This window comes from Narcine bancroftii, chromosome 2 (genome assembly GCF_036971445.1).
Source record: "Narcine bancroftii isolate sNarBan1 chromosome 2, sNarBan1.hap1, whole genome shotgun sequence".
Taxonomy (NCBI): domain Eukaryota; kingdom Metazoa; phylum Chordata; class Chondrichthyes; order Torpediniformes; family Narcinidae; genus Narcine; species Narcine bancroftii.
In genome coordinates this window covers 22,232,140-22,258,256 of record NC_091470.1, presented here as the reverse complement: position 1 = coordinate 22,258,256, position 26,117 = coordinate 22,232,140, and the positions used below count along the sequence as shown (strand labels likewise).

General features: G+C 45.4%; 1 protein-coding gene across 2 annotated transcripts; it reads left to right on the top strand.

The window, feature by feature from the left end:
* The first annotated feature begins 522 nt into the window (after positions 1-522).
* Positions 523-26,117, top strand: isca2 (iron-sulfur cluster assembly 2). 2 transcript variants are annotated; one of them, XM_069916098.1, is made up of 4 exons: positions 523-641; positions 12,029-12,215; positions 19,675-19,790; positions 23,023-26,117. In XM_069916098.1, the coding sequence occupies exons 1-4, from the start codon at positions 565-567 to the stop codon at positions 23,195-23,197; spliced, it is 555 nt and encodes a 184-aa protein (XP_069772199.1). In that variant the 5' UTR covers positions 523-564; the 3' UTR covers positions 23,198-26,117. The 2 variants fall into 2 exon arrangements, with proteins under 2 accessions (XP_069772199.1, XP_069772198.1); XM_069916097.1 differs by lacking the exon at positions 523-641 and adding an exon at positions 650-855 and having other exon boundaries at positions 12,057-12,215.

Genomic DNA, 26,117 nt, shown 5'->3' with positions numbered 1-26,117 from the left:
GTTCATCCCCCATCTCACACCCCCATGTGTTGGATCCGGCCCCCATCTCCCGCCCCTTTGGGCTGGGTCTGTCACTATCTCCTGCCCCTCCGAGTGGGTCAGTCCCCCATCTCCCGCCGCTGGAGAGGGCTCGTCGCCATCTCCCGCCCCATTGGCTGGGTCCGTCCCCCCCACCTCCCGTCCCATTGGCTGGATCCGTCCCCACCTCCCGCTCCATTGGCTGGATCTGTCCCCACCTACCGCCCCGTTGGCTGGATCCGTCCCCACCTCCCGCCCCATTGGCTGGATCTGTCCCCACCTCCCGCCCCATTGGCTAATCCGTCGCCAAATGTCGTCTACATTTCGCATTAAATGTCGCTTTTTCAACGTTTAAAAATGTTTCGTTGACCATCCCAAGGTCGGGAAAGTCATCCTGTTCGTCCATTCACAGCATACCTGGAGTGACTTGATGGACTTGAACGAAACCCAATCAGGTCGCGATACCTTAAAAACGAGCCAATCAAAGGATGGCGATTATTTGCGCCAAAATCGTGTGGAGGAGAGGCGGCCTTGCGGCTATGACAGATGTATTCAGCGTCCAATGAAAACCGTCCGTTCTTCAATAACAGGTCCCCGGTTAGACCAATCGCCGCATGGAGGAGGTGGGAGCGTGTGCGGCTCGTGACGGACACGTCCTTTCGCTAATGACCGTGGCTGCTTCCGAACGGACGCGAGGGGATGCGCCAATGGGGGAGGGGATGGGGCGGTACTTCCGGAGTCCGCTGTCGCGTCGCTGTCGGGCACCGAGAGGAAAATGGGAGCGAGTGCGGTGCTGAGGAGATGTCTGGCAGGAGCCGTTGGGTTTTGCTGGCGGAGGTGAGACGCGATATAACCGTGTGAGCAACTCGATTGTCTCACGGACGCCGAGGGTCATCCATATTGGGGTCGAAGAACACCAGCGGCTCAGAGCACGAAACACAACAGGCCCCTTCGGTCTCTGCCGAACTATTATTTGGCTTGGTCCCACTGATGTGAACCCACTCCATCCCCTCACATCCATGTACCACTTCTCGCTGTCAGGCCCTCTCAAGCTGCCGTGTGAAATGGAGTGAATTGGCCCTCCCTCCCCTCCCCCTCCTCCCTCCCCTCCCCCTCCTCCCTCCCTCCCCTCCCCCTCCTCCCTCCCCTCCCCTCCCCCTCTTCCCTCCCTCCTCACCCCCTCTTCCCTCCCTCCCCACCCCCTCCTCCCTCCCTCCCCACCCCTCCTCCCTCCCTCCCCACCCCCTCCTCCCTCCCTCCCCACCCCTCCTCCCTCCCTCCCCCACCCCTCCTCCCTCCCTCCCCACCCCCTCCTCCCTCCCTCCCCACCCCCTCCTCCCTCCCTCCCCACCCCCTCCTCCCTCCCTCCCCACCCCCTCCTCCCTCCCTCCCTCCCCACCCCCTCCTCCCTCCCTCCCTCCCCACCCCCTCCTCCCTCCCTCCCTCCCCACCCCCTCCTCCCTCCCTCCCTCCCCACCCCCTCCTCCCTCCCTCCCTCCCCACCCCCTCCTCCCTCCCTCCCCACCCCCTCCTCCCTCCCTCCCCCACCCCCTCCCCCACTCCCTCCCCTTCTCCCTCCCCTCCCCTTCTCCTTCCCTCTTGCCCCTCCCCCACCCCTCCTCCCTCACCTCCTCCCTCCCCCACCCCTCCTCCCTCCCTCCCCTCCTCCCTCCCTCCCCTCCTCCCTCCCTCCCCTCCTCCCTCCCTCCCCCACTCCCTCCCCTCACCTTCTCCCTCCCCTCACCTCCCTCCCCTCACCTTCTCCCTCCCCTCACCTTCTCCCTCCCCTCACCTTCTCCCTCCCCTCACCCTCTCCCTCCCCTCACCTTCTCCCTCCCCTCCCCTTCTCCTTCCCTCTTGCCCCTCCCCCACCCCTCCTCCCTCACCTCCTCCCTCCCCCACCCCTCCTCCCTCCCTCCCCCACCCCTCCTCCCTCCCTCCCCCACTCCCTCCCTCCCCCACTCCCTCCCTCCCCCACTCCCTCCCTCCCCCACTCCCTCCCTCCCCCACTCCCTCCCCTCCCCCACTCCCTCCCCTCACCTTCTCCCTCCCCTCACCTTCTCCCTCCCCTCACCTTCTCCCTCCCCTCACCTTCTCCCTCCCCTCACCTTCTCCCTCCCCTTCTCCCTCCCCCTCCCCTTCTCCCTCCCCTCTTGCCCCTCCCCCACCCCTCCTCCCTCCCCCACTCCCTCCCTCCCCTCCCCCACTCCCTCCCTCCCCTCCCCCACTCCCTCCCTCCCCTCCCCCACTCCCTCCCTCCCCTCCCCTTCTCCCTCCCTCTTGCCCTCCCCTCACCCTCTCCCTCCCCTTCTCCCTCCCTCTTGCCCCTCCCCCACCCCTCCTCCCCCACCCCTACTCTCCCCACCTCCCTCCTCCACTCCACCACCCCTCCCCCACCCCACTCCTCCCTCACCCCACTCCCCCACCCACTCCCTCCCCTCCCCAACCCCTCCCTCCCCTCCCCCACCCTCCCCTCCCCCACCCCAATTCCTCCTCCCCCACCCCCCTCACCCCAACTCCTCCTCCATCCCCTTCTCCCTCCCCCTCCTCCCTCCACCACCCCTCCCTCCTGCCCCTCCCCCACCCCATCTCCCTCCTCAACCCCCCTCTCCCCATCCCCTCCCCCACCCCAACCCCACTCCATCCCTCCTCCCCCACCCCAACTCCTCCTCCCCCACCCCTCCTCCCACCCCTCTCCCTCCCCTCCTCCCTCACCCCAACTCCTCCTCCCTCACCCCAACTCCTCCTCCCTCACCCACCCCCTCCCTCCCTCTGGTGCTAGCCTCTCCCACTGCAGGTATCATCTTCTCCACGTGAACTCTATCCAGCCCTTTTAATATCTGGTAGGTTTCAGTAAGATCCACCCTCCTCCTTCTAATTACCAGCGAGTGTAGATGCAGAGCCATCCAATGTTAATCTTCTCATCCCTTGGATCAATTCTTGTAACCTCCTCTGGACTCTCTGCAAAGCTTGTACATCATTCCTTTGATTATGGGGCATTAAACTGCTCCGAATATGGTCTGGCCAATGCCCTGCATTACATTTTGCTTTTATATTTTAATTCTCTCAAAATGAATGCTAACATCGCATTTTCTTTCTTTACTACTGACTCATTCTGCAAGTTAACCTTCAGGGACTCCCAAGTCCCTTAGGATCACTGTTCCCTGAATTCCCTTCCCATTTAGAAAATAGTCTACTCTTTTATTTTTTCTTCCACATTGCATGGCCATACACTTCCCTATACTGTATTCCATCTTTGCCCATTCTCGCAACACTCCACCTATCATCTGAAATCTTGGCCACAAAGCCATCAATTTTGTCATTTAAATCATTTATATTTGAAATGAAGTGGACCCAACATGGACTCCTGTGCCAGCCAGGAAAAAAAAACCTTTATTACCTCACTTTTCCTTCTTCCAATTGGCCAATCTTCTATCCATATCATGACCTTTGTTGTAATATCATAGTCTTCAACATTGTTTAGCAGCCTCATGTGGAATACAAAACCATCGGAGCAAAAGTAGGCATTCAATCCATCAAGTCTGCTCCTGCCATTCTGTCACTCAGCCCAACTCCACTGCCTTCTCCCCATAACCTTTGATACCCAATTAATCTACCTACCAATCTCTGCCTTAAATGCAACCAATTATTTGGCTTCCATAGCCACCCGTAGTAGCAAATTCTAGAGGTTCACCACTCCCTATCTTAAGAAATTGTGCTCCATCTGTGTTTTAAATGGGTGTCCTTCAATTCTGAAGTTGTGCTCTCCAGTCCTATACTCTCCTACCATGGGAAGCAACTGCTCCACATCTACTCTGTTCCAGGACTTTCAATGAGGACTCCCCCCCCCCCCCCCCCTCATTCTTCTGAACTCCAAGGAACAGTCCAAGAGCTGTCAAATGTATCCCTTAATTCTCGGAATATACTTTAAAAAAAAAGCTTTTGGTAGCCTTTTTAATATTATTTGCTAGCCTCCTTTCAAAGTTAATCTTTTCCTTCCTAATGACTTTCTTAGTTGCCTTCCTTACACTGTTAAAAGCTTCCCAGTCCTTTATCTTCCCACTAATTTTTGCTTCCTTTTATGGCCTTTCTTTTGTGTTTATTTTAGCTTTGACTTCTCTTTTATCAGCTACACATCTGTAATTTTCCAATTCAAATTTTCTCTTTTTGTTTGGAATATACCTGTCCTGCACCTTCCTTATTTCTCACAGAAACTCCAGCTATTTGCTGCTCTGCCGTCCTCCCTGCCAGGATGCGTTTCTAATCAACTTTGGCCCATTCCTCTTTCATACCTCTGTAGTCTCCTTTATTCCACTGGTACACTGACACATATGATTTTGGTTTCCATCTCTCAAACAGCAGGGTGAATTCTTTCATATCATGTTAACTGCCTCCTAGCCTTCCCATGCCTTCAGCTCCCTCATCAATTCTGGTTCATTACACAATACCCAATGCAGAATTGCCATTTCCCTGATTGGCTCAGCCACATGTTGTCCTAAGAAGCCATCTTGAAGGCATTCAATAAATTCCTACTGTTGGGATCCAGCATCAACATAGTTTTCTCAATCAACCTGCATTTTGAAATCTCCTGTGACTATTGTAATATTGCTCTTTTTGCCTTCTCTATCTCCCTCGGCAGTTTGGCTACTGTTTTGAGGTCTGTACACAACTCCTGTCAGGATCCTTTTTCCCTTGCATTTTCTTAACTCTACCCATATGGATTCCATATCTTCTGATCCAATGTCTTCTCCAAAAATTTAATTCCATTTTTAACCCGCAGACATCACTCTTTACCTTGCTGCCCTTCCGATACACTGTCTATCCACAGCCATTTCGTTTCCAGCTGTGGTTTTCTTTCAGCCACGACTCAGTGATGGCCACAATGTCATTCCTGCCAACTTCCTGCTGCGCTACTGGATCATCAGTCTTATTTCTTATACTGCAGGCATTTCAGTCCAAGACAATCAGCGCTGTATTCATCACCCTTTTCAATTTGTTTCCGAAGTATCCCAAGTTAAATGCCTAAATGTGCTTGCAATTTTGGCTTATTGACCTGCCAGTTTTTCCTCACAAACTTGTTACATGGTGTATCTGCTTGTGTATCTTCTGACCTATTCACTGCTCACTCATTTGGGTTTCCATGCTCCTGCTAAATTAGTTTAAACCCTTCCCGACAGCTTGAGCAAACCTGCCAGCCAGGATAATAGTCACCTTCCCGTTCAGGTGCAGTCCATCCTTTTTATGATGCCTTCCCCAGAAGAGATCCCAATGATGCACAAATGTGAACCCCTCCCCCCTGCACCAACTCTTCAGGACCTCAAGGGTGACAATCTCTGGATTGCTGCCTGTGCCACATGCCAGTGAGGGCAGGAAGTTATGGCAGATGAATACATGGCTGAAGAGTTGGTGCAGGGGGGGAGAGGTTCATGTTTGTGCATCATTGGGATCTCTTTTTAGTGGCCTTCAATCCTCTGGGTTCTTGCTCTTTTCTCTTTGGCTTGGCTTCGTGGACGAAGATTTATGGAGGGGGTAAATGTCCACGTCAGCTGCAGGCTCGTTTGTGGCTGACAAGTCCGATGCGGGACAGGCAGACACGGTTGCAGCGGTTGCAGGGGAAAATTGGTTGGTTGGGGTTGGGTGTTGGGTTTTTCCTCCTTTGCCTTTTGTAGTGAGGTTCTTGCTAATTTTTACAATACTGCATTTTTGCATTCTTTTACTTGTCAGTGATGGTTGCCTCACCCTCCAGAATGAAATTATCGTACAAATTCCAAATTATTCCCAGAAACTCGTTATTACTACTCTACTGTGTACCCTTCCAGACATCTTTAGCCAGATCCTTTTTCTTGCCTCCCTAGTTACATTTACTCAACTGTAATACTGATACATCTGATTTTAGCACCTCGCCCCCCCCCCTCCAAACTGCAGAGTGAATCGTCTCATATTGTGATCACTCCCTCCTCAGGTTTCCTTTGCTTTGCTCCCTAATCAAAAACGGTTCATGCACAGAACCAAATTCAGAATTGCCTTTTCCCTCGTGAGTTCGACCACAAGTTGCTCGAAAAGCCATCTTATGGGCATTCCACAAAGTACTTCTCTAGGGATCCGGCGTCAACCTGATTTTCCCAGTCATTAAAATCCCCCGTGACCACTGAAACATTACCTTTCTCACATATCTTCTCTAGCTCCTGTCTGCTATTTGGAGTCCTGTTCATAACTCCCTTCAGGGTCTTTTTAATCCTTGTGGTTTCTCAACTCTACCCACAAGGATTCTACAACCTTTGATCCTATGTCCCTTCTTGTCTCACAACTTGTCATTAACTGCAGCTGTTTCCCATGAATGTAAAAGCTACATATTAATGAAAATAAAAACAGGATTAGGGTGGGATGTCTGAACATGGATTCGAACCCTGGTCCCAGTTGTTGGCGCTGTTAGCTCTTGCTACTACAGCACCAGCGATCCGGGTTCCAAACCAGCACTGTCTGTAAGACGTTTGTTCGTTCTCCCCGTGAAGCATGGGTGTTCAATAGAAGAGTTTGTAGATGGAGTTGGCCACGTGGGTGATTTTGGACAGCGTGGGCTCTGGGCTGGGAGGACCTGTTACTGTGCTGTATCTCTAATGTTAATAATGATCTGAACATCAGTAGGGCTGATTCTACGCCCACTTTAATGCGTTGTAGAGCATGCTGGAAATCTGAAATAGCAACAGGAACTACCTGAGGTGCTCAGCATGTGTCTGCTGAGCAAGAAACAACGAAGATTTTCAGATCAATAACTTTTCAAAAGAATTTCTCTCATTAAATATACATGACAGAAATCAGCTCTTAAACTCACTCACCATGGCCATGGAGTACCCAACTACCAGTCTAATTTTCCAGAACTTGGTCCATAGCTTTGTGATTTTAAACGCTTGTCTCAATACTTTTGTGTAATCTGAGCCTCTGTTCATCACTCCCTCAGGCACTGAATGATTACTTCCAACCATCCTCTGAGTGAAAATAACAGTTATTGTCTTGATCCTTTCTGAACCTCGTATCCTTTATTAAACTTGTGCTTTCTAGTTTTATTCTCCTCTGCTATTAAGAAAAGTTCCTTACTTTCCAATCAATGCCCCTGATAATTTTCAAAACCTCAGTCAGGTTCCTCCACAGCCTCCCACACAATGTATTTCTTGGTGAGATATGAAAATGTAACTTTTAATGCATAATGAATCGTCCACTGAACTGTTTCCCCTTTTCTTTAGAACTCAACCAAAGTGTGCATAAAATAATATTATTGATACAGATGAAATACTCATATTGTGTGATAAATTTTTGTGTGGTTGTTGCTATTTAGATATAGCATTTTTAGATATAGACACACAGCATGGTAACTGACCATTTCGGCCCTGAGTCCGTGCCGCCCAATTTGCACCCAGTTAACCTACAACCCCCGGTACGTTTCGAACGGTGGGAGGAAACTGGAACCCCCTGGAGAAACCCATGTAGGCACGGGGAGAATGTACAAACTCCTTATAGACAGCGTGGATTCGAACCCTGGTCCCAGTTGTTGGCGCTGTAGAGTCATTGTGCTAACTGCTACGCCAACCATGTTGCCCCAATGACCTCCTTGACAGTTATGGAGATAATTTGCCATGTAATCATTTGACCTTGTTTTTAATCACATAGCCTTCAACAGTGTTAATGCAGAAGCTGAACTTAAACTTTTATTTCAGTTCATCTATTTCCACAACACGTGTGTTATGAATTTTTTCTTGATTGTTTGATGAAGTTTGTGTGAAAAGTAATGCATGCATAAGTTCATTATTAAATTGAATAATATACCTGAATTCAGTGGTAAGAAAAAATGCAAATGCTGTAAATCTGAATTTTAAAAAAAAATGACAAAGGTATTTTAGCCCAGAAAATTCAAAATTAGTGCAGCAAGTGGCAGTGAGGACAGGGAGATCACGTGGTTCAGTGATGACAGGGAGACTGCAAATCCTGATTAACTTTAATTTTTGGAGAGTTTTTATTGTTACTGTATTCAGTACTGGTACAAAACAAAATGTACTGGGTGAAGGTTAAACAGAGAGTAGCTGAATGATTACCCGGGGACACTGTAAAAGTAAAGCAGAATTCATTTGTATCCTTTCCAAATCCTTGATTTTAACTTATCAATTTTATTATTTATTTCCAGTTATTTGACTTGGGAATTATATAAACTCCCATCCCCAATGGGTGATACAGTAAGGCCAGCTATTGGGAGCTCTGTGAGGATAGATTGGCCAGCTGCTATAAAGTTGCAGACTTTGTATTAGAACATAGAACATAACACTACAGTACAGGCCCTTCGGCCCTTAATGTGGTGCTGACCTACATATTCCTACCAAAAGAAAGTACTAAACCCTTCCAACCTCATAACCCTCTATTTTTCTTTCATCCATGTGCCTATCTTAAGAGTCTCTTTAATATCCCTAATGTTTTAGCCTTCACCATCCCTGGCAAGGCATTACAGGCACTCACAACTCTTTGTGTATAAAAAAAAACTTAACCCTGGTGTCTTCCCTAAACTTTGTTCCCTTCACTTTGTAGAGATGCCTCTTGGTGTTTGCTTTTCCTGCCCTAGGAAGAAGGTGCTGGCTGTCTACCTTATCTATGCCTCTTAGAATCTTGTAGACCTCTATTCACTCTCCTCTCATCTTTCTTTGCTCCAAAGAAAAATTTTCAGCTCTGCTAACCTTGCCTCATAAGACTTACTTTTCAATCCAGGCAATATCCTGGTAAATCTCCTGCACCCTCACCATAGCTTCCACAACCTTCCTATAATGAGGTGACCAGAACTGAACACAATACTCTTTTAAGTGTGGTCTCACCAGAGATCTGTAGAGTTGCAACATGACTTCTCTTCTCTTGAACTCAATCCTCCGATTAATAAAGCCCAACATCCCATCAGACATCTTAACCGTCCTGTCGACCTGCGCAGTGATTTTGAGAGATGTATGGATTTGGACCCCAAGATCCCTCTATTCTTTATTTTAAGTATCCAACCATTAACCCTGCGCTCAGCTTTCAGGTTTGACCTTCAAAAATGCATCACCTCACACTTATCCAGATTGAACTCCATCGGCCACTTTCCTGCCCAACTCTGCATCCCCTATAAATCCCTTTGTAACCTCTGACAACTTTCAGCTCTCCCAACTCCGTATCATCCACAAACTTACTGACCCACCCTATCCTTGGGATTTAACAGAATTCTCTGAGGATATTTATATGAGGTGGGAGGGGATGGGATTCCTCCAGATGGGACAAAGCGTTTCAGCAAAAGCCATTGCTCCCCACCTCCACTGCTCCGAGTTGCAACAATCAAGGATGGGTCGAGCTGAGCAGCACTGAAATGCTGAGTGCACTCGCTCAATAAATCAGTGAGGCTAGTTGGTGCTCCTGCTAAGTCTCTCATCACAGCGTTTCCTGTGATCCTCGCTCACACCCTGTTAATTTCTGAAATGCAAAAATTCACGCTTGATCATTTCTCAGGACTGCATAATATTTTCTGGTCAGCAGCCTTTCACCATCGTCTATTCTGATACTTGAGACAGTTCTGAATGTCTTTAAGCTGTGATCTCACCTCCATCAACTCTGTCTATGCCAGTGGTTCTCAACATTTTTTTTCCCACTCACATAAATGTATCCTTTACTAGCCACAGAACACCTATGCCATACTTAAGATGGTATCAGATTACTTAAGGCAGTATGTCAGTAGGAAAAAAAAGTTCAAGAACTACTAGTCTAGTCCCATTGATCTACCCTTGGACCATAGCCCTCCATACCCTTCCTAACCATGTACCTGTCCAAATTTTTCTTGTGCCAAAATTGAATCGCATTCACCACTTCAGCTGGCAACTCGTTCTACACTCTCACCACTTCCTACATGAAAAAATTCCCCCTAAGCATTTCAGCTTTTACCCTGAACCTCAAATAACCTCCGTTGAAAAAGCTGCTTGTATTTACTCAAACTATACTCATAATTTTACATATCTCTATGAAATATCCCTTCATTCTCTGACTCTCCAGGACATAAAGTCCTAACCGGTTTAACCTTTCCCTGTAACTCAGATCCTCAAGTCCCAGCAACATCTTTGTAAATCTCTGCGCGTCACACATCACCCTGCTTAGGAACTATATTGCTGTTCCTTCATTGTGGCTGGGACTAAATACTGGAACTCCTACTCTGTAACAACGACGTGGGTGAGCCTTCACAGAAACTGGCCCTTCAGCCTTCCATGCCATTGATGGAGCAGTTGAAGGTAGTTGGACCTAAGATTCTGCTCCAAGGAACTGCTGAATTTAAGATCTCACTTTTATATCTGGCATGAATGTTAACTCCTGAATTTTGAGTGCTTTAAGACTGAAATATACGGAATTGCACTATCAGCTGTACTGGGTACGGATTGACCCCCCCCCCCTCCACCCGATAACATGCAAAAATATGGCGGTGCTGTCAGAGTTGCTATGAGGATAGCACTGTGGCTGGTGTGGACCCCCTGAGAGTAAAGAGCAAAGTCTCAGTGCTAGCAGGCAGGATCCAACCGCCCAGTCCGACTACCATTAGCTCTGTATAGGTTTTTAATGGCCCGTTAAAGGAGCTGATGGTAGTTTATTTTAAAATTCTGTGAGTGCAGGGCCTAGGTCCAAGATGGCAGCACCTATGATCAACAGCGGCCAAAAGGGGTTGCAGACTCCGGAAAGCAGAGGACTGCTTCCACCTTTTTGAGAGGGAAAAGCAGAGGAGACGATCGATCCATGGGACGATGACCTTGGCGGCGGATCATTGAGGGATTCTGAGACTGAAGAACCCATAGGTGATAGGGCTATCTGTTGGTGACGAGGCAAGAAACCTACGCTGGTGATTTGCAGACAAGGGTCTTGCACCAGACTCCGGAGACTGACTTGAGACTAGCTGAAGGGATACGAGGTATCGCCACCAGGATGCAAGAGGGTGCTGGAGACTTCCTGATCATGACAGAGGTGTGCATCTGGAGTTTGGATTGTGAAGGCTTGGTCTGAACGCTGTGTGGCTGAGGAGGTTGTGGGACCACTGGAGGCAAAGCCATGGGAATTCATTGACTCTGGGGCGACTCTTTTTTGCTTCTCTTTCTCTGGCTGTAAGAGGTGCTGAGCAATTTTTGCTGAGAGCAAATCTTTGCCTTACAGTACACTAATTTCTTGTAATATCACATTTTCTGTTTTATTACACAACAATAAAATCATTTTGAAAAGAAAGCTATCCACTACATCTTAACAATAAACTGTTCAATCTCTTTTGAGGTGAATCTAAAATATTCAGTGATATTTGAAAAATACTAGGGAATTCTTTTAGCTTTTTCCCATAAATTCTTTCAGAAAATATCACTATTGTGGATTACGCCATGTGTTAATAAACTGCCGCAAAAATCTACAAAACAATAGCAAGTGTACTGTTTTTGGTCTGGAAGTGCTTTGAAGATTGATAAAATGAGAAAAGCTTCAAAGGTTAACACTCAGACGGAATAATCCATAGCCTGCTGACCCTAAACTGCTGCCATTATTTGTTAATAGTGAACCACTGACATAAATGGGAGATTTGTCACCTTTCAAGTCAGACAGAATTAATAGCAGCTCATGGTGAAAATGAGATTAATGACAGGTAAATTCTCTTGTTTCTCAGGTTTGCTTGCTAGTGTTGGCGGGTAACACCCTGGGCACTTTCAGAATTTGGAGGTTCCAAGCATGCCCAGACCAGCTGGACATTTGATAAATAGAGCAGACAGCCTCCTTCTTTCAAGGAATGTGTCGCCCTGTAAGAATAGCAAGTATGACAATGGCTTGAGTATCAGTGCTAGTGTTAAATGGATTGACCATTTCTATCTGTTCGCAGGGTTCTCCTATGGATTTGAGCAAGGGATAAAACTGTCTTAGTGTTTTATGTATGTCAGGAAGTTTATTTTTCCACTCTCCTGCTGACTCACTCTTTTCACTTTTGTATTTTTAACAGGGTGCCCTGTTTGTCCATTCCTTTGCAGAGCCAGCCTGTGTCATTAGGTAAAATAGCTTGCACTGTGGCCCATCAGCAGTTATTAAGTTCTCGATTCATTAGAAGATGCTTCTCTGTTGGTCAAGAAACAGAATCAAAGTCTGGTACATCACAGGATGCGGTGTCACTCAGTGACAGCTGTGTCAAGGTAAAGGTGGTAAATTGCTTGTGGCCAAATTGAATGGTGTTTTGTCACTGGTGGCATATGTTTTCCCTGTGTTGAGGGTTTTTTTTGCCTAAATGGTAATGCAAAAATACCAGTTGCAAATATAGAAGATACTAATAAAATGTTGCTAAATACTGTAAAACCATTTTTATCTGGAATTCAAGTCACTGGATAAAAAGTCGAGGAAAATCAATGGGTAAAAAAATGCAAGTTTTAAATTGGCGCGCCTTGCTGTTAGTTCGCTAAACAATGCAATCTCAAGCAACTGGGAAATACATTTATCCGGCATCTACCAATCCCGATAGGTGCCGGATAGGGTTTGACTGTATGGTGTTTTTAACTTGTAGGGAAATCAATTTCCCAGCTTGACACCAACATCCTCTTTCTGAATGTTGTAAGATTTCACCCTTCCAAGTTTTTGAGACAGATTACTGGTTAGAATGTGCATCTTTAAGCTAAAACTCATTGAACTTGAAGTGGAAGGAGAAAGTAGCTTTTCATTGGTCTCTGTTGGATTCAAGCTATGTCCTCAATCCCAATGTTAATCCTCAATCCCAATGTTAACTTGCATCTCGGACACTTCCCACACAATGAGGCAGTACATTAAATTTCTGATAAAATGCGATCTGATTATTGGAAAGTCTCAATGGTTTGTCAGCAAGTTCACTGTGTGATGATTTCTGTGCTCCCTTTAAAGCACTTTAACAGTTCCTGCACTTCCTTGAAAGTCACCGGGCCCCAGTTGCTGCACACCTTTGGAAATCACTTGGTTTTGTTTCCTGTGCTTTTTTCAAACTCGTCGGGTGAAATGGAAATTTTTTTATTATAAATTATACTGTGTAACTGGTAAAACACTGCTTTACAAAAATTTTCTTATATGAAAAAGTCTATATTCGCTTTTACAAAGAAATTATTTCAAGCTTTGTTGGGACCAAGGAAAGCTGCCTCAGGACCTTCGTGATGCCATCATCATCACCCTGTACAAAAACAAAGGCAAGAAATCAGACTGCTCAAACTACAGGGGAATCACACTGCTCTCCATTGCAGGCAAAATCTTCGCTAGGATTCTCCTAAATAGAATAATACCTAGTGTCGCCGAGAATATTCTCCCAGAATCACAGTGCGGCTTTCGCGCAAACAGAGGAACTACTGACATGGTCTTTGCCCTCAGACAGCTCCAAGAAAAGTGCAGAGAACAAAACAAAGGACTCTACATCACCTTTGTTGACCTCACCAAAGCCTTCGACACCGCGAGCAGGAAAGGGCTTTGGCAAATACTAGAGCTCATCGGATGCCCCCCAAAGTTCCTCAACATGGTTATCCAACTGCACGAAAACCAACAAGGTCGGGTCAGATACAGCAATGAGCTCTCTGAACCCTTCTCCATTAACAATGGCGTGAAGCAAGGCTGTGTTCTCGCACCAACCCTCTTTTCAATCTTCTTCAGCATGATGCTGACCAAGCCATGAAAGACCTCAACAATGAAGACGCTGTTTACATCCGGTACCACACGGATGGCAGTCTCTTCAATCTGAGGCGCCTGCAAGCTCACACCAAGACACAAGAGAAACTTGTCCGTGAACTACTCTTTGCAGACGATGCCACTTTAGTTGCCCATTCAGAGCCAGCTCTTCAGCGCTTGACGTCCTGTTTTGCGGAAACTGCCAAAATGTTTGGCCTGGAAGTCAGCCTGAAGAAAACGGAGGTCCTCCATCAGCCAGCTCCCCACCATGAATACCAGCCCCACCACATCTCCATCGGGCACACTGAACTCAAAACGGTCAACCAGTTTACCTATCTCGGCTGCACCATTTCATCGGATGCAAGGATCGACAACGAGATAGACAACAGACTCGCCAAGGCAAATAGCGCCTTTGGAAGACTACACGAAAAACAACCAACTGAAAAACCTCACAAAGATTAGCGTATACAGAGTCGTTGTCATACCCACACTCCTGTTCGGCTCCGAATCATGGGTCCTCTACCGGCATCACCTACGGCTCCTAGAACGCTTCCACCAGCGTTGTCTCTGCTCCATCCTCAACATTCATTGGAGCGCCTTCATCCCTAACATCGAAGTACTCGAGATGGCAGAGGCCGACAGCATCGAGTCCACGCTGCTGAAGATCCAGCTGCGCTGGGTGGGTCACGTCTCCAGAATGGAGGACCATCGCCTTCCCAAGATCGTGTTATTTGGCGAGCTCTCCACTGGCCACCGTGACAGAGGTGCACCAAAGAAGAGGTACAAGGACTGCCTAAAGAAATCTCTTGGTGCCTGCCACATTGACCACCGCCAGTGGGCTGATCTCGCCTCAAACCGTGCATCTTGGCGCCTCACAGTTCGGCGGGCAGCAACCTCCTTTGAAGAAGACCGCAGAGCCCACCTCACTGACAAAAGACAAAGGAGGAAAAACCCAACACCCAACCCCAACCCACCAATTTTCCCCTGCAACCGCTGCAACCGTGTCTGCCTGTCCTGCATCGGACTTGTCAGCCACAAACGCGCCTGCAGCTGACGTGGACATTTACCCCCTCCATAAATCTTCGTCCGTGAAGCCAAGCCAAAGAAGATAATGGGTTTATATTGGGGGTTTCACTTTTACAAAAATTTGTCCAATAGTAGTCAATGTGTCTTCGCTTTACTAATTTTCGGTTTATGAACAATTTCTCAGGAACGCTCTACCTTTGTAACGCGGGGTATACCAGTATTGGAATTACACTCAGTAGGCTAGAACACCTCTTCATCAGGGATTATGAAAGTCTTAAGAATGCTCAATTAATGGAGTTCTACTTTATCTCTCGATTAATTCTCTATCTGTAGATAGTTGATTGTCATATACACAACTACTGAAATTCTTACTTGCTGCAACCAGACAGGCTTATAAGATACAGTAATTACAATTGTATAAGTTAAATTACTACAAGATATCAAGAGAGAAAATGAGGTAATAAATATGAGAGAGAAATATTGAATTTCAATTAGTGCAAAAAAAAAAATTTATGTAAAACAGTTTCTTTGATGGTCCCAGAGCAGTTTATGGTTAGGGTAGTACAGGGATGTTCAGGAACCTGAGAGCTGTTGAAAAATAAACTGGTATTAAATCTATAGATTTTGGATTTCAGGTATGTAGACATACAGCATGGTAACAGGCCCTTCCGACCCATGAGCCCTTGCCACACAAATACCCTAATTAACCTACACCTATCCATACATTTTGAAGGGTAGGAGGAAAACGGAGTGCCCGATGAAACCCACACAGACATGGGAAGAACATGCAAATTCTTTCTAGACAGCACCAGATTCGAACCTGGGTCACTGGCGCTGTAATAGTGTTGCGCTAATTGCTATGTTAATTGTGCCGCCATTCTGTACCTTCAACCTGGAAGTAGCAGCGAGACGAGATTGTGACCAGGGTGAGGGATCCTTTATGATGGCTACGGCGTAAGAATTAAGTAAACATTTCAGTGCTCCTTTATGTTGTACTTAACCTGAAGGTGAACTTGCAGGTTGAGCTGGTGGTGAAGAACCAAATGCAATCCTGGCATTTATTTCAAGAGGAATAAAATATAAGAGCAGGGATAATGATGGTGGTGCTTTCATAAAGCACTGGTGAAATCTCACTTGGAACACTGTGAGCAGTTTTGGGCTCCATATTCAAGAAAAAATGTTATGACATTGGTGAGGGTTCAGAGGAGGTTCACAATAAATTAAAGTGTTATCATATGAGGAATGTTTTACGCTCCTTGGCCTGTACTCTTTGGAATTCAGGAGAATGAGGAGAAATCTCATTGAAACATTTCAAATGTTGAAAGGCATGGGCAGAGTAGATGTAGAAAGATTATTTCCCATGGTGGGAGTGTCTAGGACAGGGAAGCACAACTTCAGAATTGAAGGGTGTCCACTCGGAACACATGAGATATTTCTGCAGCCAAAGGGTTGTGAATCTGGAATTTGTTGCTACAGGTGGTGGCGGAGGCCAAGTCCTTAGGTGTATTTAAGAGATTGATAGGTTCTTGATTATCCAGGGCATCAAAAGTTATGGGGAGAAGGCTGGGCAGTGGGGCTGAGTGGGAAAATGGATCAGTTCAAATGGTGAGGCAGACATGGGCAGAATATCCATTGAGGCGGTGCAACGTCAGATGCAGCGGCCTCTCCAAGACAGGTAGTTTTGTTTTTCTTTTAATTAAAGTTAAACAGTATAGTTAAATTGTTATTTTGCTACACATTTTTCATTTTTGTAGTCATAGCTACCCGATGCTCCAGCTTACAGTATTTAAAGTTATTCCGGCAAGATCTGGGGATTGAGCTGTGCGACCATGGGCTGCTGCGGGGACTAGGCCTAAAAGCCTCGGGATTGCAGAGGAGAAGAAAGTGGTGCACGAGATGGAGGAAGCGCGGTAAGCGAGCAGGGGTTCCTGCGAGGCTGAAAGCGAACTCCTGCTGCCTGGCTCGCCCGTCCATCCTGCTTACCAACGTCTGTTCCCTGGTGAACAAAATGGATGACATCTGACTCCGGAGGTCTGCGCAACGTGAGTACAGGGACTGCTGTGCTTTGGTGTTCACTGAAACACGGCTCAGTGACAGTTTCCCGGACACTGCCATTCAGCTGGACGGGCTCACTTTATTTCGGGCTGACAGAGATGCTGCCCTTTGTGGTCAAGCCCATGCCGGTGGCCTCTGCATTTACATCAACATGGAATAGTGTAAGGATTCTGTACGAGTCTCCAGTCGCTGCTGAACGCTGGTGGAATTTGTGACTGTTAGATGTAGATGATTTTATCTACTGTGGGAATTCACCACGGTCCTAATAATTGGAGTGTACATCTTCTCCTCCATCCTGCGCTAAAGCTAAGGAGGCAATCTGGGAACCGTATGGGGCTATAAACGAACTGCAGTTCACACATCCTGACAGACTGATTATTATCGCTGGGGATTTCAACCAGGCGAACCACAAGTCAGGGCTACATAAATTCCATCAGCATGTGGATTTTGCTGCAAGAGAGGCAAACACATTGGACCATGTGTATATGAACATTTCCGGCGTGTATCAGGCAGACCCCCTCCCCCACCTTGGATACTCAGACCATATCTCTGTAATGATAATCCCAGCATACAGACTGCTTGTCAGATGCTCCAGACCAGTTCTGAAGCAGGTTAAAACCTGGCCAGCGGGGGCCATCCATGCACCAAGACTGCTTTGAGTGCACTGATTAACACTCAACCGATGGCGACTGCATCAACCTGGAGGAGTATACGGCATCAGTATCTAGCCACATTAGTAGACTGACGACGTCACTGTGTCAAAGACCATCATTAGTTGCTTTATTCAGAAATCATGGATGACTGCAGAGGTGTGTGTGCTGCTCAGGAACTGAGATGCTGCCTTCAGAGCGGACGACAAGGTAGCCCTAGCTATTGCAAGAGCCAAGTTGTCAAGGAAAGCAAAGTGTGCAAGTGCCCAGTGCATTTATAGTCACTTCCTGGACAGCAAGGACACTCGACAGATGTGGAAGGGCATTCAAGATATCACCAACCACAAGGCTACACCGTCTGCCTGTGCTCGTGATGCCTCCCAGATGCAATGAACAACTTCTACGTGCGTTTTGAGGTAACAACAAAAAAAAACGACATGGCAGTGACGAAGACCACCTCTCCACCAAATGATCAGGTGCTGTATCTTGTAGTGGCTGATGTGAACAGAGAGTTATGCAAGGTCAGCCCACGGAAAGCTGCTGGACCTGATAACATTCCCAACAGTGTGCTCAGGATGTACAGCTCAACAAGCAGATGTTCTCACTGACATCTTTAACATTTGCCTCAGAAGCGCTGTGATCCCAATGTGCCACAAAGCCGCCACCATTGTCCCGTGCCAAAGTTGTCTGCGCCCTGCCTCAACAACTCATGGCCTGTGGCACTTACATCCATTGTCATGAAGTGCTTTGAGAGGCTCGACATGGGGGATATCAAGCTCTTGCTCCCGTCACTGGACCTGCTGCAGTTTGCATATAGATCCAACCGCTCCATCGCCACTGCCTTCCATCTAGCCCTCACCCACCTGGAAAATAAGGACTCGCATGTTTGAATGCTGTTTATCAACTCCAGTTTGGTATTCAATACAATCATGCCTCAGTACATGATAAGGAAGTTGAGCCTGCTGGGTCTAAACACCTCTCCCTGCAAATGGATTTTTGACTTCTGTCGTGGAGACCTCAAGCAGTCCGGATCGGTAACAGCACTTCCAAGACCAACACAGAGCATTGCCCCCCCCCCCAGGGCTGTGTCCTTAGTCCACTGCTGTTCACACTGCTGACCCACGACTGTGCAGCAACACAGCTCGAATCACATTATCAAGCTCACTGATGACACAACTGTAGTGGGGCTTGTCAGTAAGAATGAGCAGGGAGCAAACAGATGAGGTGCAGTCGCTAACGGTGCAGAGCCAACAACTTGTATATGAACATTAATAAAACAAAAGAGAGGGTTGTCGACTTCAGGATGGCTCGGGGGACCACCCTCTAATGACCATTGACAGCTCGACCGTTGAGGTCGTCAAGAGTATCATGGTCCTTGGAGTGCACTTGGCAGAGAATCTCATCTGATCCCTTAACACCAGCTCCATGGCCAAGAAAGCCCAGCAGTGCCTCTACTTCCTGCGAAGGCTGAGGAAAATTCATCTCCCCACGTCCATCCTCACTACATTCTACAGAGGATGTATTGAGTGCTGGTTTGGAAGCTGTACCACCTCGGACTGCAAGATTCTGGAGAGGATAGAGAAGTCAGCGGAAAAGATAATTGGAGGCTCTCTTCCTACCATGAAGGACACCCACAATACTTGATGCAGGTGAAAGGCAATACACATTGTGAAGGACTCCACACACCCCTCATGTAAACTAATCTTCATTCTGCCATCTGGTAGGAGGTACCATAGCACTCGGATCCTTGCGTCCAGATTGGGCAAAAGTTTTTTCCCCCCAAGCCATCAGACTCCTGAATTCTCAGAACATATGTGGATAGCATACTGTTGACTTTACTGTATAAGTCTTAATATTTTAATGTGTTTAGCTTCTATTCCAACTTATTTTTCTGCTCCATGGTCCTGGAGAAACACTATCTCGTCTTTACCGTTCACGCATGGTATGAACGATAAATAAAAGTGACTTGTCTTGACTTGATCCTCTTTCTGTGTATGTCTTATGGTCTTGTGATGACAAACTCTCATTGAGTAAGAAAATTTCATGACCTGCAGATTTTTTAACTAGCTTGGAAATGTTATCCTTTATTCCACTAGTGCTACCTGACCTGCTAAGTATTTCCAGCATTCACTATTGTTTATTTCAGACAAAAATCACTGCAGTTTCTTTTTTATTTTCAAAATATTTTGTAGCAGCTATTGAAGAGATACATACAATTAAAGTGTATTAAATAATCACTGTGTTGCAGCGCCTACAGAAAATCCTGGAAAAGGATGAGTTTCTGAGGGTGCAAGTGGAAGGAGGTGGCTGCTCAGGATTCCTGTACAAATTCACACTGGATAAAACAATAAACTCAGATGACAGGTAAAAATAAAAGTCACCTCAGCTTTATTCATTGATGCCACAAGTTATTTTTTGCTGCATTATCTCATTCCCCAATATTGCAAACGTATGTGTAGTTCAACAATAGGAAATGATTTCTTACAGCTCTGCATGTTTGGATGGAAGACATTATAACCATATAACAGTTTACAGAGCGGAAACAGGCCATATCGGCCCTACGAGTCCGCGCTGGTTCACTTGAACAACTCCACAAGCTCCCCCTCACCACTCTCCGCCCATAACCCTCCAACTCCCTCATATCCATGTACACATCCAACATTCTCTTAAATGACAAAAAGGACCCTGCCACAACTATCTCCTCTGGAAGATCATTCCATTCTGCCACTATTCTCTGAGTGAAGAAGCATCCTCTAATATTTTTTCTAAATTTTTGTCACCTTACCCTTAACTTATGCCCTCTAGTTCCAACCTCCCCTGCCCTCAGGGGAAAGAGTCTACTAACGTCTATCTATTCCTTTCATAATTTTAAATTATCAAATCCCCTATCAACTGTCTACATTCCAATGAATAAAGTCCCAGTCTCCTTAATCTTTCTCTGTACTCTAGATGTTGTAAGCCAGGCAACATCCTTGTAAATCTTCTCTGCACCCTCTCCACCTTATCTATATCCTTCCTATAATTTGGAGACCAGAACTGAACACAATACTCCAAACCTGGCCTCACCAATGCCTTAAACAGTCGCAGCATCACTTCCCAGCTCCTATACATTATGCCAGTGGTTCCCAACCTTTCACTTTCCACTCACATACCACTTTAAGTATTCCCTATGCCATAGGTGCTTTGTGATTAGTAAAGGATTGCTTAAGGTGGGATGTGGGTGAAAAGAAATAAATTTTAAAATCACTGTTTTTATCGTGGTTTCAGAACTCCAAAGGAAATGGGCCAATGACAATTTTTCTCAAGCAAAATATTTTGGTAACAATTGGGTCTAGAGCAGTGGTTCTCAACCTTTCCTTCCCACTCACATACCACCTTAAGCAACCTCTGACTAATCACAGAGTACCAATGACATAGAAAATACTTAAAGTGGTATGTGAGTGGGAAGAAAAAGGTTGGGAACCACTGCTCTACACTATGATTTTATGAAGGCCAGCATAAATTAACCACCCTGTTTACATGGGAATCCATCTTCAAGGAACTCTGTACCGTAACCCCAAGATCCCTCTGTTCCTCTGCATTCCTTAACTGCATAAGTCCTATTCTGGTTATTTTTTTCTGAAATGCTGCACTTCGCACATGTCTACATTAAATTCCATCTGCCATCTTTCAGCCCACTTTTCCCAAACAAACCAAATCCTCTGTAATCCAAGAAAATCCTCACAATCCACCACTCCCCTTATTTTTGTATCATCTGCATATTTGCTTACCCAGTTAACCACCCCCTCCTCCAAATCATTAATATAAATGATAAACAACAGGGGACCCAGTACCGACCCCTGAGGCACACCAATCGCCTCAGGCTTCCATTAGAGAAAGGTAATTTTAGAATCAGCCTATTCAGTTCTTTGAGACAGGAACTACACTTGCATATGTGGTTGTCTGGCTGTATACATCTTTGAATGGAACCTCAAGGCTTACATGGCGATGCTTTGAATTTTAAACTTTTTAAATAGATTAAAGCCTTTATTGAGAAATTGCTATCAAGTTTCAGTTCAACGGGTCATTTCTGAACTTCATGATTTTCATAGCCACCTCCAGCTATAGTAATTGGATGTTACTCCCCACCTCTCTCCACAGAGTCACCCTACCTTTCATAAATCTTGATCACCATCAGCCAAAGTATATGGTCGATATTATGTGTGGTATTGTAACCGAGATCTCAAATTTCTCTCGTATCCAATTGTCTTGTGGCTAGCAACAGGTTACACAGCTTATACAAAGAAACAATTACAGTCAGCAAATTTGGAAGGAACCTGACCATGTACTATGCATCAATAATCTCTGGAAGGATAAGAAGCTTTCTAAAACAGTAGTTCCCCCCTTATCCACAAGGAATATGTTCCAAGACCTCCCCCCCACCCAACCCCCCCACAGTGGATGCCTGAAACTGCAGATAGTATCGAACCCTATACAATCCTTGATGCAGAACTCTTGGGGGACAGTGTGTTTCGAATTTTTCTGGATTTCAGAACAAAACCCAGCTGCCCCAGATTTAAGCCCACCCGAATTGTGCTGCCATATCCATCCCCTTCCAGTTGTGCTGGTATATCTCCCCCTTGCTCACCCGAGTCGTGCTGCCGTCTCTTCCCCCCACCCACCCAAGTCGCGCTGCTATCTCTCTCTCTCCCTCTGCTGTACCAGCACCAGGAAAAAAATGCCGGTTTTTGGAGCTTTCCGGATTTTAGATGTCCGAATAAAGGATTGTGTACCTGTATATATCGCGACAGTTGATCTGATAACTGAAACAGCTACTAAGTGACTAACGGGCGGGTAGCGTATACAGCGTGGATACTCTGGACAAAGGGATGGTTCACATCCCAACTGGGACGACGCAAGATTTCATCATACTACTCAGCTGTGCGCAATTTAAAACTCATGAATTGCTTATTTCTGGAATTTTCCATTTAGTATTTTCAGACTGTGATTAACCACGGGTAACTGAAACCGTGGAAAGTGAAGCCACGAATGGGGGGGGGGGGGGGATACCACTGTATAGTGTGATACAGTCTCTGTATATCGTTTAACTTAAATACACATTATAATGCTGCACTTTGGTACATAATGCAGACAAAGCATCATCCAGCAGGGAACGGGCCTTTAGGCTCAACCTTTCCATGAATATTCTTGGCTATACCCATTTGCCTGCATTTGGTACATATTCTTCTAACCCCTTCGTATCCAGTGTTGTAATTATACCCACTTCTGTACCTTTCTCTGGCAACATGTTCCAGATGTACATTTTTCTCTGAGTGATAAAGTTGCTCCTCAGGGCCCTCTTAAATCTCTTTCCTTTCACCTTAAACCAATGCCCACAATTACTAAAATAGTATAACCCTAGGAAAAAGACTGTGACATTCACTTTGGCCATGTCTGGTAAGGGACCCTGCACTCCCAAAATGTGTGAACAGCGTGGTGGAATTTTTATCTGATGTGAATTAAATTTATGGTTTATAAGGAATGAAATATCTTTTTTTTTAAAAACTGTTAATTTTCTACCCTGCAAGTTAACTGTGTGTTTGTCTTTCCCATGTAGGATCTTTGAACAGGATGGCATCTGTGTTGTCATTGATTCTGACAGTGTGGAGTATCTGAAGGGAGGCACAGTGGACTACAGCGAGGAACTAATCCGTAGTTCATTCCAAATATTGAACAATCCACAGGCAGATCATGGATGTTCCTGCGGGAGCTCTTTTTCCATCAAACTCTAATGTATCATGTTTGAAAAATCGCTCACAGAAGCAAGTTTGGCCAAAATAATTCCTGAGCAATGCTTTAAACAAAACAATGTTTGATGCTGTCGCCTTGTTTGAAGGTTACAAAGAGAACAAATGTAAACAGTACATTGGGAGTTGCATTATTTATATGCAATAGTGCAAGATATTTTGAAACAGAAGTTGCTAGTAGTAGCAAGGGTTGAACAATGTTTACACAAAGGCTTTGTGCTTTTTCAAATTTAAATTATAAGGAGTCAGCAAAACATTAAATAAGAAACCAAATTGAATAATGTCACCCACTGCTCCAAAATATAGAAAAATGGGTGCATTATTTCTTACCTGAAGAAATATCCATCTCTGTATCTATCTACTTGGAGATCTATTTAGGGCAGAAGTGACTCTCAAATTGACTTTCATTTGAACATGTACCCATTATTCAAATCTGAGCAAAATGCATGGCATCAACCAAGATTTAACTTATTAAATAGGTCTAAGCTCTTTTGATTGATCTTCGCTCCAGACGTTCTGTTGCTAACATTAGATATGTTGGAGATTCACAGAAGTGTGATGGTTTTCAAACATTTGTCAGATGATTTTATGTATTACCAATTTGAAATCATAGAACAAAGAACATAGAATGCTCTTCAGCCCCTCTGTCCGACACCTGCTCCTTTACCCAAATTCTGAGAATTTTTACTCCCAACTATTTATTCCATTCCTCTTTGGAAAAGCTGTGGAATATACTTCCACCACGCTTTCAGATATTGCTTTCCTTTTTCTTTCCCTCGCCATCTCACAACAATTTTTCTTGGCTGGTTGTCTTAAATTTGTGTCCGTGGGTGAACCTTCCTACCCATAGAAACAATTTCACCCTTCCATCTTCTGGAGACATGTCCTCAGGTTTTAACCACTATCCCGCATCTCTTACAGTTCTTATTCATTGAAGGTCACTCCGTTGTGATCTTGTTCTTTGCTGGATGGACATTGGATCTTAACATCAATCCAATAATATAGTCCAGTTGTTTGAAAGGACCCTATCTAAGAATCCAGCTATTTGCACGTGGATTATTTTTAAATGGAGAATCTCTGTTCCCTTGAGGTGGAACTGGCATCATATCTCAAACTCGATTAGTTGCTAATTGCCACTCATAATTCTAATCAACCTTATAGCAGTTTCAACTTGGACTATATTGTTAATGTATATTGTGGGCTTCAACGATCTGAGATCTTTAATTCTTTGTACGACCTCTTCGATAACAATCCCCGCATACTCGAAAGTCAGATTCACAAGCTTAACATTAGCTCCTTTGAATTTGTATTTCTGTAAAATTGAAAGTGGAATTTGAATTTTAAATGGGGGTGCACCCAGGCCGCCATCCTTTGGAGGGTGTATCCAGAGCGCCATCTTTTGGGAGTGTACCCAGACTGCCATCCTTTGGAGGGTGTATCCAGAGCGCCATCTTTTGGGAGTGTACCCAGACTGCCATCCTTTGGAGGGTGTATCCAGAGCGCCATCTTTTGGGAGTGTACCCAGACTGCCATCCTTTGGAGGGTGTATCCAGAGCGCCATCTTTTGGGAGTGTACCCAGACTGCCATCCTTTTGCTTTCTGCTACATGTCTTTCTACTTGCATTTTAAAATTTACTTTTGCTGCACGATTTGAAAGGCACTGTTTTCCTCTGATCCTAGCATTGTCCTTCACCTTGGCCTTTGATCTTTTGTCAGACCGTTGGCCATCTTGCATTGGTGTTAACTGTACAGCTGACTCAACTTCCATGCTCTCCATGCCCTCTAGTGACACAAGGAATATGCATTTGTTTCAGCTCAAATACTTCACAGGAGTTGAACCAAATTGAACGTTGCACTTCTTCAGGAAGTACTGGGACAGAAGGTACATAGCCAGTCCAGGCATTAGGGACTATTGAAAGGACAAAGTATCTTGTAATCTCTGAAAATAGATTATTTGTTTAGAACTAAACACTGAGGAGGAAAAGGCTGTATCCTTGAAGTGTTTAATGTCTCAGGATCTTCAACTACATGGTATTTATAAATTAGCATAACAAAAGATTTTTGCAGTCATAATCTTTGATAAATGTAAATGTTGCAAGAGAAAATTTGGTAAGATTCATGCAAGCAATTTTGAAGTGTCCTTCTGACAATGAATATTGACCTAAGTATTATTTTTACAAATAGGAGGCTTACTTTTGGTTTCTTTGAAAATGAAAATCAGACGGGTGGTGGCCCCTGATTGGTTGTTGCCTTTATAAAGCATTCATCATGTTGCAAGATACAGCAAATACCAAATGGAGATGCTACAGGAAGGATCAAATAAGGTGCAAATAGGAAGTTAGTCATGAAAAGTACACAAATGTATCAATTCCATTATCAAAAGTTCAACTTGGAGAAAATTGCTCAGATATAGTTGTTCCTCATTTCCAATTAGGTATTTAAATGTAATATTGCTGGGCAGCTAAGTGGAAATTTTCATCCCTGTATGACCCCAGTGTGATCATTTGTATTTGTTGAAAACAAATTTTATTTTCCCCTCATGAGAGGTTTTGTGCATACTAGGAAACTGGGATGGTCTGATGAGTTAGAACATAAGAAATAGGAGCAGGAGTCAGCCACCCGTTGAGCCTGCTCCGCCATCCAATGGCTGATTTGATCATTGACTCAATTCCACCTACTTTCCTTTCCCCCCTATCCCTTAACTCCTTTTGTAAGGGATGTGGGGAAAAGGCAGGTAGGTGAAGTGAAATGGAAGCTTTCCCGCAGATTTAAATTTTTGTGCAATTTTATTTCAGTTCCAAAGAAAAAGGCACAATAAGTTCTAGCACTACAATGGCTATTATTCCAGCATGTGGCAAAAATTGTAAATATTTTAAGTGATAATAAATACTTTGCACTCTATAAA